The 13,851-nt window shown below is 43.6% G+C and overlaps 1 protein-coding gene across 2 annotated transcripts; it reads right to left on the bottom strand.

Annotated features, from left to right (window-relative positions):
- Positions 1–4,774: 4,774 nt before the first annotated feature.
- On the bottom strand, positions 4,775–12,746 carry LOC135522044 (protoporphyrinogen oxidase-like). 2 transcript variants are annotated; one of them, XM_064947948.1, is made up of 13 exons: positions 12,643–12,746; positions 10,895–11,002; positions 10,593–10,727; positions 10,394–10,509; positions 10,122–10,254; positions 9,884–10,028; positions 9,564–9,757; positions 9,358–9,418; positions 9,090–9,208; positions 8,867–8,980; positions 7,163–7,312; positions 6,146–6,188; positions 4,775–5,972 (listed from the first exon to the last, which is right to left on the bottom strand). In XM_064947948.1, the coding sequence occupies exons 2-13, from the start codon at positions 10,979–10,981 to the stop codon at positions 5,839–5,841; spliced, it is 1,431 nt and encodes a 476-aa protein (XP_064804020.1). In that variant the 5' UTR covers positions 10,982–11,002; positions 12,643–12,746; the 3' UTR covers positions 4,775–5,838. The 2 variants fall into 2 exon arrangements, 1 of the variants encoding a protein (XP_064804020.1); XR_010452641.1 differs by lacking the exon at positions 4,775–5,972 and adding an exon at positions 6,312–6,421.
- Between the last annotated feature and the right edge of the window lie 1,105 nt (positions 12,747–13,851).

Here is a 13,851-nt window from a genome sequence, read left to right as displayed (position 1 = left end):
AATGGATGCAGTCTATCATAGTGCCATCCGTTTTGTCACCAAAGCCCCCTAGAAAACCCACCACTGTAACCTGTATGCTCTAGTCGGCTGGCCCTCGCTACATATTTGTCGCCAGACCCACTGTTTCCAGGCCATCAATACATCTATGCTAGGTACAGCTCACTGGTCACCATAGCAACACCCACCCGTAGCACGCTCCAGCAGGTATATCTCACTGATCATCCCCAAAGCCAACACCTACTTTGGCAGCCTTTCCTTCCAGTTCTCTACTGCCAATGACTGGAACGAATTACAAAAATCGCTGAAGCTGGAGACTTATATTTCCCTCACTAACTTTAAACATCAGCTATCTGAGCAGCTAACTGATCGCTGCAGCTGTACATAGCCCATCTGTAAATAAATAGCCCACCCAATCTACATACCTCATCCCCATATTATTTTATTTACTTTTCTGCTCTTTTGCACACCAGTATTTCTACTTGCACATCTGCTCATCTATCACTCCAGTGTTAATTTGCTAAACTGTAATTACTTCGCTACTATGGCCTATATATTGCCTTACCTCCTCACGCCATTTGCACACACTGTATATAGACTCTTTTTTTCCCTATTGTGTTATTGACTGTACGCTTGTTTATGTCACACTGCTTTGCTTTATCTTGGCTAGGTCGCAGCCGGAAATGAGAACTTGTTCTCAACTATCTTACCTGGCTAAATAAAGGTGAAATAAAAATAAAAGGTTTGTGCTCTTAAGTTGTGCCTGAAGGTTCCTGCTCTGAGTATGACTGAACTGACCATCATCTCCAGTTCTGCAGGAGCACGTGAAGCTTTAGTGCTGCTGCTTCCTTCTCCACCTTTGCAAAGAAAATACTCTATTATCATACTCACTATCATTAGTATATCAGTAGGCTACATTAATACAGCTCGGGAAAAAATTACGAGTGGTCTCTTAGTTTTTCCCCAGAGCTGCATATTATTGTAGTAACTTGTAATGCTGGTACTAATGCCTCTAATGATCTTTGTCTGTGCTGTATAACACAGGCTACTACTGTGTTACGTTCATGGATGTATTCTGGTTAGGTTACTGTAGCCTGGCTCGCTGTACAGTGTATGTGCACTTTCCCAAGCTTATGTCATGACTGAATGCTGGCAAGTCCATAGTCTAGGTTTACTATTTTTTTACTAGTTGAAACATATTGCATTCAATGCCATATTATTGTAATAAAACAGGCAGGGAGCAGACCTCGAACACTCGAGCTTCTAGCCCGAAGTACTGCGAGCTATCGACTGTGCCCCAAAAACATGCTCGTGTGGCAGAGTCGATATCCGCGCTTATAAACCCAGGGTCGTTACATTACGATCGTAATGTTGCACTCATTGCTATGATATAATTCCTCCAGGAACACGTAAGACGCGCAAACTGTTCAGCCTACCGGCCGTTGTGTCACTATTATTAGATATGCTACTTAGCTAGCCATGCTGGGTGTCAGTGTGTGTGTTTTAGCTAGTGTTTTTGACTGACCTGGTCCCTTACTGGCGAACATTTAGCTTATTTTCCAGCATTTATCTGCAAGTGTGGCAAGGGCCTTTCTCTTTTTTTCTCTGCCTCTCTACTCCACCTTTCCTCTTCCGACCGTCCATTTCACCGTGCGACTTGTCTAAAATGTTATCCGTAGAGAAGCAGGTAGACGGTTATGTGCGTCGCGGAGAGACGCGATGTCATTTTGGTCGCGGGGACACTGCAGCGAGAGAGTGAGAGTCGAGCCTGATGCGTGGATTCGCCGTCAACTCATTCCTGTTTGCTATATTATCGCTGGTCAAGTTGACTATTCACGGCAAGCCAAAACGACCCTCAGGCCACCGGGAAATGTCCCGGTGCTCCCGACCGCCAGCCGCCATTGTTTAGAATGCTGCATGCGTGCCTTCTGAAACCATTTAGTGCGCCCTGTCTGACTTTTGACAATAGTTATGCAGCCTCTGCCACTCTTTTGGTGGGGTGTTGGTGAAGCACACCTTTTCATGCAGTGCGCCAGAGCAGTTATTCCACTTTCGAGAGGAATTGTAATGAATATTAATACATGTTAATTGCATGCAAATAAAGGTTGCTTCGCTACCACACCCACAACTGAAAAAATAATAATAATGGTCTCGGATTCGCAGGTGGAGGACTTCTGTGAGATGCCGTTGTTATGCCTGAATTCAACCCCAAACCAACGAGGAAGTCTGCTCCAGCGTTGAGTGGTTACATGAAACCAATTTGTATGTCAAGCAAAGCTCTTAACCGTGCCAAGGCCGCTCAACATTTATATTCAGTTCGACTCGCCCTAAATGTGGCGTCTAAACTGTCCGCAAGATATCTAAGGAGAGGCAGCAGGAAGGCGCTCTCTCGTTTATGCGACTGACTTTCAAGGTCTCAAGTTGTTTTATTTCATTCAGTGAAGCAGATCAGAGGGAAGTGACTTATGGCCTAAATCTGTCATCAGCTCACTGTTGTAAAGCGGTTACTCTGCAGGATCTTTCCTCGGACCCTGGCTATGGGCATTGGGTAGTAAAACATATTGGTATTCACTGTCAGTTGAAAAGGACATGATGCAGGCCAAACATTATATATATTTTTTTTTACAGACAATTTGTCCTTCACCGAGACAGTCCATGACAGACAAGATAAAGCATCATATTTTTTGCTCTGCAACATTCTCCAAATAATAAAGTTGTGTATAAAAATACATTATCAAGCCATCCCCTTGCCACTGTACATGCACTCTATAAATTAAAGTTTCCAATATCGTAATTAGATTCCAAATACATGATAGATCACCATATCACAGTGGTGGGCCATCAGGGCCAGTGAGGCCTTCTCTGCTGGCCTAAACATCAGAATATATATATTTTTTAAATATATTTTCCCACAAATATGTATTAAATTATTCCCCAGAGTAAGAGTTATACTCTTCATTTCATAGCTTTCCTCTTGGTTGCACTGCTTCCAGCCCCAGGTTGAGAATTGGAGGGCTAGTCTTTATGTTAGATCTTTTATCCAATCATATTCAGCCATCATGTGTTGCCAGGGGTCTAAAATCTGCCCTCAGGCCTTCAGAATCAACAGTGCTGGCGCTTGTAGCTTAAAGTGAATGGAAATGAAACTTTAGTGTCAACCAATCAGCTTTAGAGTTGGCTATTGTATGTCTGCTGGCTGGCTCCAGTGTTACACAGGAGCCAGCTAGCAGGCGTAGTGCGTGCTCGTCTTTTGATTGGATTACCAATATTGAGAGGCAGGTCCTATGGGCAGGTATAGTCAGAACCTTAGAACTAGGAAACTGAATTTGATAAACAAATTAATTTGCATACTACTAAGCTGTTTTTTCAACCCACAATGGCGGAAGGAGAAGATATCGATTTGGTCGAGGATATAATTATAACGCCATTCTCAAGACAAACTTTTCAAGAAAAGTTAGACATTGTAAGGAGAGGTCGCCCGACACCGACGCTACAAAGTCTGTCACAGGTGGGAAAGGGGTTTGTTCGCCACTTTCAAAGTTCCAACTACGAGCGCTATCAATGGCTCACAGGCTTCCTAAGGTTGCACCAACGAGGTGGCAATATATATCTAGATTGGTCAATGCAGTTTTTAAAAAGAGAGTTGCCCTAAAGGAGCTGTTGAACCACTTACTGGAACATCATGATGACCATGACTGTGCTCATGGCTGATGGATTTAATGCACGTTTGGATGATTTTGAGTTTTGTTTTTTGCTTGAAACATTCAATGGGATTTTTAATTATTCGGATGTGCTTTTTGGAATTCTACAGAAACAAACTTTGGATGTACAATTCTGCCTGACAAGGGTGAACGAGTTTTGTGACACAATTGAGCGAGAGAGGCGCAGGTTCAGTCAAATCTACGATGACACAGCACGCATCTCAAGTTCACCCAACGCACGCAGAGGCCCAGCACAAGGAGACCCTCGCACATACTACCAACAACTCCACAGCAATATTCTGGACACCATTCTTTGCCAGATACGAAACAGGTTTCAAGACCATGAAAAATTTGTGTTTCTCTCCCTCCTGGACCCCCATTACTTTCAGACCTACCGGAAAAAAAATCCCACAAACAGCCTTCTCCAGCATAACAGAGTCACGGAACACTGTTCGACCTATCCAAGCTAAAAACAGAACTGACTGTAATGTATGCTATGACTGATTTAAGGGAAAAGTCCCTCTGATCTCCCTGATTTCCTTAAGCAGAAAAATCTGAATGAGGACATGGGGCAACTTTACACATTGGCATGTGTGACAGTGACCATCCCTGTGTCCACGGCTTCTGTCGAGCAGTCATTCTCGGCCTTAAAGCAAATCAAAACGTATTCCAGAAATGCTACTGGACAGACTCGGCTTTCAGCATTAGCCTCCCTGTCGATAGAAAAGGACGTATTGGTGGAACTAAAACGCACAGATAGACTGTACAACAGAGTCATTGAAGTCTTCTTGAGGAAAGAAAGGAGGAAGGATTGTGTGTTCAAATAATCAGTCTTTGGTGAGTAGGCATATACATTTAATAAATTAAATGCATTGTATGTATGTTTCGCATTTTATTTCATTAATATTAAATAGCCTATATATTAACAAAATAAAATGGCAAATAGCCTATGTTGCAAATTATTTCTTTCTTTTATTTTCAGTGAATAGTCATGTCTTTATCATCACGGTGAAACTGCTTTGGGTGCGACAATGCGCTGTTTAGTGAACACATTGTATGTTTTTTTTTTGGGGGGGGGGGGGGGGGGGACTTAAAGCTCAAAGTTTGTGGGCCATGGCATCATAATGATGGTAATAAGAGGTGGATTAATTCGGGTGGGACTGTGTAGGACCTCACTGAAGGCCCAGGCCCACAGCACGCTACTGCTATATCGAGATCACCACATCAGTCTGTGTGGTTCTGTTAACATGGTGATAAAACATCAGCGCACATACTTTACCATAATAATAATATATTTTTGTCTGCTATATTCACAGAGAGGATAGGGTAAAAAAATGGATGGCTGGAAAGGAGAGTTGGAGTAGGAATATACACACCACTGATTATCACATCTTTAACATGTCTCCCACATGAAATATGCCTGTACATTCATGAAGGGGTGGTGATTTCTGTTAGCAAAAAGGCACCATAACTAAAATATGAAATCTCATCCTGAATTTAAAATGTTACTCTACATTTTGAACTACTGCATGGAAAATTAAATCCTTGAAGTAAGGTTACGGGGACAAATCATCCTAAAACAGTTCAGATTGTGGTTCCATTTGACGTAGTGACGACATATTTACTTTCATCCAGCCCTTGATTTCAAAAACAATATTTTATTAGAATGAGAACTGTTCTGTGGGTTACCCGTGGTTTCCAGGCTAGTCGTGATGTCTCAGACATAGAATCATCTCTAGAGGATCAATCTGTACTTTGTCCAAATGAGATAGAAATGGTAAACTTCATAAATATGCTGCTTATAAATCAGGAATATTGCGCAAAAAAATGACATCCCTTTGCAGAGGGCTTAAATGCAGAGGGTGACTAGTAAATTGTATGTACATTTTTATTAGTATTTGTATTTAACTTGGCAAGTCAGTTAAGAACAAATTCTTATTTACAATGATGGCCTACACCGGCCAAACCCGGGCGAAGCTGGGCCAATTGGGCACCGCCCTATGGGACTCCCAATCATGGCCGGTTGTGATACAGTTGTGTAAAAGCAAAACTAGATGTAGAACGCAATGCGATGAGGGAAAAAAAACAAGATCTTTCACAATATAAGCTTATATCCATGGTTGGTAACCTGAACGTCTGGTTAGACTTTTCCCACAAGGCCCTCTGCTGCCGTCCGTCCACTGAAGATGACATCATTGACCGAGACGCCATCATAAGAGGACCCAGCCAGACTAAGTGGTAGATTGTGGTCTCTGATGTATTGTCTCATATTTTCTGTTGATAGAAAAACCAAGCCCAAATCAACAGATACATGGTAGATAGGTATATTGTAAAAATTATTTAAAAAAATTCAGTACAGGGCACAGAGATAAGACAGAACACACAATCAGATACCCAGCACAATAGAAAAAGTCAAATCTATTACATGAAGACTGTCCCCGTCTTACCAAGTCGTTTCCAGTGTCCAAGGTAATATTGAGGAATGCAGTCCTAGAGGAGATAAATTGCATATTAAGACAATTATTTAGCTGTCCTGATCCCAGACCTGTATGAGCTAAAGCTATCGCTTAACTATCATCGTAATGCCAAGGAGTTGGCAAAGCACATACAGACCTGGAACCAGCCTACAAATGGTGGAGGATGTTAAAACTAAGATTGACTGGACAGGAAAGCAGGCACTCAGATCACATTTATGGAAGATAGCAGTGAATGATGAATCCATCCTGTCAACAAATGTATATAAAGAAAAATTAAAAAACATTTGTTCCCCTACAGTGTCAGTTCGGAAGTGATTATCGAGTCGTCTATCTATACAGACCATAACATTCAAATTGAACTATTTGTCTTGCTCAAAACTTCCTGCTATCTCTGCTGCCTGGTTGTTGGTTGACATGGGAGTGCAGAGATAACACAAATGGAAAATGATTTGTTGGTGCTGATGAAATAAATGACAAGAACATCTGAGCATACAACAGGGGGAATGACATGGAGCAAGGGAAACATCACGATTTGAGCTAGAAACAGGGAGATGCAGCACTATGAATACTGATGTAGCTGACTTAGAGGGTAGTGTGTGTCTGTGAAGATGTGTGTGTAGGAAAAGGGGAAGATGATCTAACATCCCAGTGCCTCTCTCCATCTTGCCTATCCAGTTCCATAGAGGGAATGGGCAGAAAGACCAATACAGAAACAGAGGAGCCATCCATCCGGTGAGATAGTGATCATCAACAGGCTTGTTGATCTGTTTGCTCCAGTCTTGCTCCCCTGGGACATTGATAAGTTATGACATAGTGGAGCTCAACTGAATATATCATTGGTTGGTTCGAATACTAACTGAATACAGGGCCCAATGAGGACCTATGGTGACACAGTGGTTAAAGAATGAAATTGAACAAGAGGCTTTTCATTCAAGTCTCTTGAAACACAAATGAAGACATGTGAAACAGTTCGCTCACACGTCTTACCTTGAGCAGTGCAACGACGCTCCAGATAGGTGGTGTAGTAACGCCCAGGTGTGATGTCATCGCCTGGGTGGCCCTGTCCAGGAGGAGCTGCTCGGTCACTTCCTCTGGATTCCCAAACACTTCCTGGAACCAGGCCCCGCCCATCATCACCTAGGGAACACAGACAGCACACAGTAAGGCCATGACACCAACCATTTCGAGCAGGGTTTCCCAAACTCTGTCCAACATTTTGGTTGTTGCCCTAGCACTACACAGCGGATTCAAATAATCAAAGCTTGATTAGTTATTTTTTTATCAGCTGTGTACTACCAGGGCAAAAACCAAAGCGTACACCCAGGGGAGGCACCATGACTGAGTTTAGGAAACCCTGATTTAGAGAACCGTCTGTCTGCCAGCCAGCCAGTTAAATAATAAATTAATCATCAAACATCCTTTGTCCTAAAGGACCTATAAGACCGTTGCTGAAGAAATGGAACAAAATTCGTTAAAAAAAAGGAAACGTCTCTTTCAAGACCCTGTCTTTCAAAGAGCATTCGTAAAAATCCAAATAACTTCACAGATCTTCATTGTAAAGGGTTTAAACATTGTTTCCCATGTTTGTTCAATGAACCATAAACTTTTAATGAACATGCACCTGTGGAACGGTCGTTAAGACAGTAACAGCTTACAGACAGTAGGCAATTAAGGTCACAGTTATGAAAACTTAGGCCACTGAAGAGGCCTTTCTACTGACTCTGAAAAACACCAAAAGAAAGATGCCCAGGGTCCCTGCTCATCTGTGTGAGCGTGCCTTAGGCATGCTGCAAGGAGGCATGAGGACTGCAGATGTAGCCAGGGCAATAAATTGCTATATCTGTACTGTGAGACGCCTAAGACAGAGCTACTGGGAGACAGAACGGACAGCTGACCGTCCTCGCAGTGGCAGACCACGTGTTATAACACCTGCATAGGATCGGTACATCCGGAAATCACACCTGCGGGCATCCTCCTCCCTCATATGGTACCCTTCCTGCAGGCTCCTGACATGACCCTAAAGCATGACAATGCCACCAGCCACACTGCTCGTTCTGTGTATGATTTGCCATGGCCAGCAAAGAGCCCAGATCTCAATCCCATTGAGCAAGTCTGGGACCTGTTGGATCGGAGGGTGAGGGCTAGGGCCATTCCCCCCCAGAAATGTCCTGGAACTTGCAGGTGCCTTGGTGGAAGAGTGAGGTAACATCTCACAGCAATAACTGGCAAATCTGGTGCTGTCCATGAGGAGATGCAGTACTTAATGCAGCTGGTGGCCACACCAGATCCTGAATGTTCCTTTTGATTTTGACCCCCCTTTGTTCAGGGACACATTATTCAATTTCTGTCAGTTAGTTATATGTCTTCCACACCAGGGTATTCCAAACAGAAAACGCCTACCACCACCACCTCCTTGTGACATGACCCCATAAGCCTGACAGAGGCTGGACTGTGTTTGTAAGTGACTTGGAGATCTGTCATCCTGTTGTCTAAAGCATGTATAATTTACGCTGAGAGGAACACTGCATATCTTGATGGGTTCTACTGTAGTTTATACATGGAAGGTTGGTCCCTGCCATGCTGTGCATTATTAACATAGGAAAGCATTCTTGCACGGCCTATAACACGCACATTATGTAATTGTTTGTGTATGAGAGAGAGAATATAGTACATATATATTGTGTCTCTTACTGTTAGTCTGGTGGTGTGTCCTCCAGTGCGGTTGTGCTGGGGGAAGGGAACAGAGTCATAGACCACCCCTAGGAGACCTCTGTCTTCTGAGGATGGCACCAGGTGGCCAAAGCCCTGAGGCCACACAAGACAACACTCACATTAGATACACACATTCTGAAACACACACATATCCATAGAAAATAAAGAATCTTCCCCAAAAAAATTGCTTCATTGTTCGCACCGTGACAGGCAGGACGGAACCCTCGTACTCCAGGTTTACCACGGCAACGGTTACTGTGGCGATCTCACGTAGCTGCTGTGACAGGGGCTGTGCAGCAGTGAGAAGTGCTGAGGCCAGAGCTAAAACAACACACACATGCACAACTGAAGACCAAAACCACACAGGCTTCCAGGTCCACAGGCAGAACGGCAGGGACTGAATTTAAGAATCACTGTGTGAAGTTAAAAGATTTAGGCTCAGTGATCAAGTTTAGTAAAAGTTCATTTACCTTTTGCTGGTAGAGCAGCAATGATATGATCAGCTTTGATGGTGCCGTCCTCCAGTTGAATCTGTGTTAAAAAAATAAATTGCACAGACATCAGTTGATTCATTTACTGGATTTAATGAACAACTTAAAAATACACATACCACAACTCCAGTGCAATGGCAGTACACATACATGTGTCCCAACCCCCAGATCTCCAGCTGTCTCACCTCCCAGCCGGTGCCATTAATACATAGCCCCATCACAGGGGTGTCTTTGTGCACCTCTACACGTCCCCCATTCCTCATCCTCTCCTCCAGGGCTTCCGGAAGGTTCTGTAAGCCCCTCTTCAGTGACCACTGGGCCCAGTTCTCCTGAGCAGCCCTCTTGGTCAGGGTAGAGTGGGGTATGTCTGGTCCAGGGCCTGGGGGGACAGTCACACTTGTTATTCATCTACTCAATTAGACAGGTCAGCAATATGACTGGTATGGGGACATTTAAGATTCAGAATTCCTATGTAGCTTCAGTGTGGTGGCGGACTCTCTCTCACCTGGGCCCAGCAACATTCCCAGGATGATGGAACCTCTGGCCTTCTCTGCGTTGTAGAGTGGCGGGAGACAAGAGCGCACACTCAGCTTCCTGCAGTCCCCTGCAAAAACTCCCCTGCACAGGCTGTCGATGGCAATGTCTGCAAGCTGCAGAGAGAGAAGAAGAGAATACTGTCACTCTGAACTGATGTGGAAGTTGTGTGGACATCATGCAGGGTATTGTTTTTAATGCCATCTCACCTCAGTGCCCAGCCTTCTCGACACGAAGGAATGAACAGACTCATCCTCCTCCTTTCCTCTGCTGATCAATATCTCCTTCAGTACGCTCTGGACCAGAGGACGAGAGAACGGAGGGACTGTACGCACTACTCCACTGGATGGAGGGAGGCAGAGGGTGACTTGGATAGACAGACTACCTACAGTTGATTCAATTCACCATGTTGTGAATGCATGAACATAGCTGTTTGTGTCTAACGTGGTACTATTTTATCATTCATCCTTACCCCCCTTACCCTAAGCCAGAAGGCATCTTGTGTAGCTGGCCTCCCACATAGAGGTAACGGTTCTTAGAGGCCACATGATCATAGGTGACTGGGAGGACCTCGCTCTCCAGCCCCAACTCTTCCACCTGTAGAAAACAGACTTAGATTTCTACCTACTATCAATCTCACACACAGACACACACACACACACACACATTACAGTGCCTACCATGTTGAGTGTGTTTCGTCCCACAGCTCCTGCAGGTCGTATCCCTCTGGGTCCATGTTCAAACACAGCTCCATCCTCCCTACGAGTTGAACTTAGCCAGCCTCCGAACCGTCCAGCCCTCTCCAGCAGCACTATCTACACAGACAGATAGGGAGAGATATTAATCTAATGGTGTACATGTGCAGGGCCTAGTGGGCATCTCAATAGTGTAATAACAGCTTAATTACAGTATGTTTGGACTTACAGTAGAGATGTAGTCTACCTGTAGCATATGTGGAGATAGTTGTGGTAATGATATTTACCTTGGAGACCTGGTGGCTCTTGCTGAGGTGGAAGCAGGCTGACAGGCCCCCAATCCCCCCTCCCAGGACAGCCACCGTCTTCTGCATTCAGCCCTAGGATGCCCAGCTCTGTGCAATGGGACAGAACAGGGCTGTAATGTCTATTCTGTACCACACAAATCCCTCAAGCATCCATGTGTAAATGGCATTAAGAGCAACTGAGCAAGCCAAGTAATGTTAATAGAGACTTCAGTGAAGTGCCCAAGCTTGGCTTTGGTTAAAGTGGGGGGAAACAAGGACAGCTGCACACTGTCAGACCGGTAACTATCAAAGGCCTGGCCAAGCCTACCTGACCCCATGATGAAGTGTTTTTGAAGATGAGCTTCCCCACGGGGTGAAGCAGTGACAAGGGTTTGTGGAATTCAGCTATGACTACATCAATTTGCTCAAGGTCAATACTTCTAAAAATTGTAATTGTTAAACACTTACTGTGTACCTATGTTTGTCCTCTGTAGTTGCGTGCCTGTTTGCTGAAATCCATACTTTGTAAAACAACGTTCGTCAAATACAACCACCGACCATTTCCTAATTTCTGTTGCTCTAAAATGTGCCAATTGAATCTCAGATTAGGCAGGGTAATGTACGTTTTTGAGCAATAGAAAAGTTGAAATGGTCAGTGGTTGTATTTGACAACGTTTTGTTAAAAACATGGCCAAAGAAAGGCACGCAACTACAGAAGACAAACATAGGTACACAGTAAGTGTTTCATAATTGACATTTTTTTTTTAAGTATTGACCTTGGGTGAATCGATGTAGTCAGAGACTGACTTCCACAAAGCCTGGTCCCTGCTCAACTCCGTGGGTAGAGATAATCAGAAACTTCCTTCACTACAGAGTTGAGTTTAGTTAGCTACAAGGGCCCGTTACTAAAACAATATGACGGTGTCTCTCACTCATCAAACAGATAACTGACTCAGAGAGAGTTGTAGCCCATGTCTCCCACTAATATTGAGTGGAGAAGGAGGGTTGGGTCTGGGTGGTGGCCCCTGATAAGATGACATAATGACAGCCCCTTTCAATCTGCTTGCTGTCTGGAGACTCAGAGACAAGAGAAATGTACTTTCTTGAAAAAAATACTTTCTGTACAGTCAGTGACAGTTTTCACTCTGCTCCAGTTGAGCATATGTCTAGCAGTAGCTGGATACAGCAATAGCCTAAATCCAGCTAGCTTGAAGATGATCTTGTGTTACTTTTTATTATTTTTTACTTTAGGTTTATTTGGTCAATATTTTCTTAACTCTTCTAGAACTGCACTGTTGGTTAAGGGCTTGTAAAGTAAGCATTTCACGTTAAGGCCTACACGTTGTATTCGGCGCATGTGACAAATAAAGTTTGATTTGATTTGCTAGCTAATAACAAGTTTGATAAGTAAGGCCAGTGAACGTGCAAAGGCATGATGCCAAATTACACTAGGGACCAAAGGCAGTCATTCGGTTTTGTGCAATTTTACTGTAAATTACAATACACCGGCAACATATCAGATGGAACAAAGTAACGTTCGTTTTGAAGGAGTCTTCGCTCACAACACCTGTTCTCAAGGAGTTACCCAATGCATTCAAAATAACCGTAAACGTTGTTAGCCGGTTAGCATGCAACACAACTGGGAAAAAGATGTAGCATACGTTGCAAAGGAAGGTACAACCTCACGAGAGGTAAACAGACATATCGATATGCTGATTGGAATAAATGTAGAAATGTCTAGAATTTACCTTTTGCGGTCTAAAGTTGGAGTCACGACTCATATGAACCTCCGTGACATATCATTGATGACAGCGGACTTCGTCGTTGCTGCTTTGAACAACCAATTACACCAATTTCGTCTTCTTTGCTGGAAATCCTTTGCTTGTTCTTTCTGTATGGTTGCCATCTAGTGTACGGGAAAGCAATTACAACATGGCTTTCTTTTATTGCTATGTGGAGTTCATAATCATTCAAAAAATCAATGAGTCATTTTAACCGGTATTTGTATTTAGTGTTTTAAAATGTTATTTTATCAACCATAATGACCCATAACTTCATAAACTAGATACAACTTCCTCATACAATGATTATTATCGACCTTCATCAACCTGGCCAAGGCTTTCGACTCTGTCAATCACTGTATTCTTATCGGCAGACTCAACAGCCTTGGTTTCTCGAATGAATGCCTCGCCTGGTTCACTAACCAGTGTTGCCAACTTAGCAACTTTGTCACTATATTTAGCGAGTATTCATACCCCTCTAGTGACAATTATTTTTTTAAATTGACTAGCGACAAATCTAGCAACTTTTTCTGGTATTATTGGAGACTTATGGAGACACGTATGAAAGCAGGTATCGTTCTTACTCTTCTCAACAAGCAGCGGTGGGCCCCACCCTGGTCCCAAAGTACTCCCAAAGTACTCACACGCGCCCAGTCCTCACGCAGCAGTCCCTCCCAGCTGCAGTCAGAGCAGGAGATGTTCACCAAATGATTTGCACATGCAGGAAGCCTCCGCTGGCTGATCCCGCCCTGGCTTACATTCAGGGCAGGTTGTAAATGTAAAATGTTCTTTGTCTAAAATAAAACACTGCACAAAGATAAATCACTCTATTTGACTCACATAGCCTCAGTCACTTACTCATGTTGTCCACTGTGTGTGTGCCTCTCTGTGACATAAGTTAAACATCTAGCTGGCTAGCTCATCATGTCTCAGTCTAAACTGTACACTCAAAAATACAGAGAGGAGTGGGAATCAAACTCTGAATTCATAGGCTGGTTGAAGCCATATATTGGAGATGATAAATGGGCATACTGCCTGTAACCCAAACCGTCTGCGCGCATGCGCATACATTTATTTTGTCCCCCTACACCAAACGCGATCACCACACGCAGGTTAAAATATCAAAACAAATTCTGAACCAATGAAATTCATTTGGGGACAGGTCGAAAAGCATTA

Source organism: Oncorhynchus masou, chromosome 30 (genome assembly GCF_036934945.1).
Source record: "Oncorhynchus masou masou isolate Uvic2021 chromosome 30, UVic_Omas_1.1, whole genome shotgun sequence".
NCBI classification, from domain to species: domain Eukaryota; kingdom Metazoa; phylum Chordata; class Actinopteri; order Salmoniformes; family Salmonidae; genus Oncorhynchus; species Oncorhynchus masou.
The sequence above is the reverse complement of the archived record's forward strand: the minus strand, read 5'-3'. Positions and strand labels throughout refer to the sequence as shown.

Coding starts and splice junctions, on each gene's coding strand:
- LOC135522044 (XM_064947948.1), bottom strand. CDS start 10,981: ATGCAGAAGACGGTGGCTGTCCTGGGAGGGGGGATTGGGGGCCTGTCA. Junction 10,510..10,592: donor GACGAAACACACTCAACATG/GTAGGCACTGTA, acceptor TGTTTTCTACAG/GTGGAAGAGTTGGGGCTGGA. Junction 5,973..6,145: donor TGGACACTGGAAACGACTTG/GTAAGACGGGGA, acceptor TTCTATCAACAG/AAAATATGAGACAATACATC.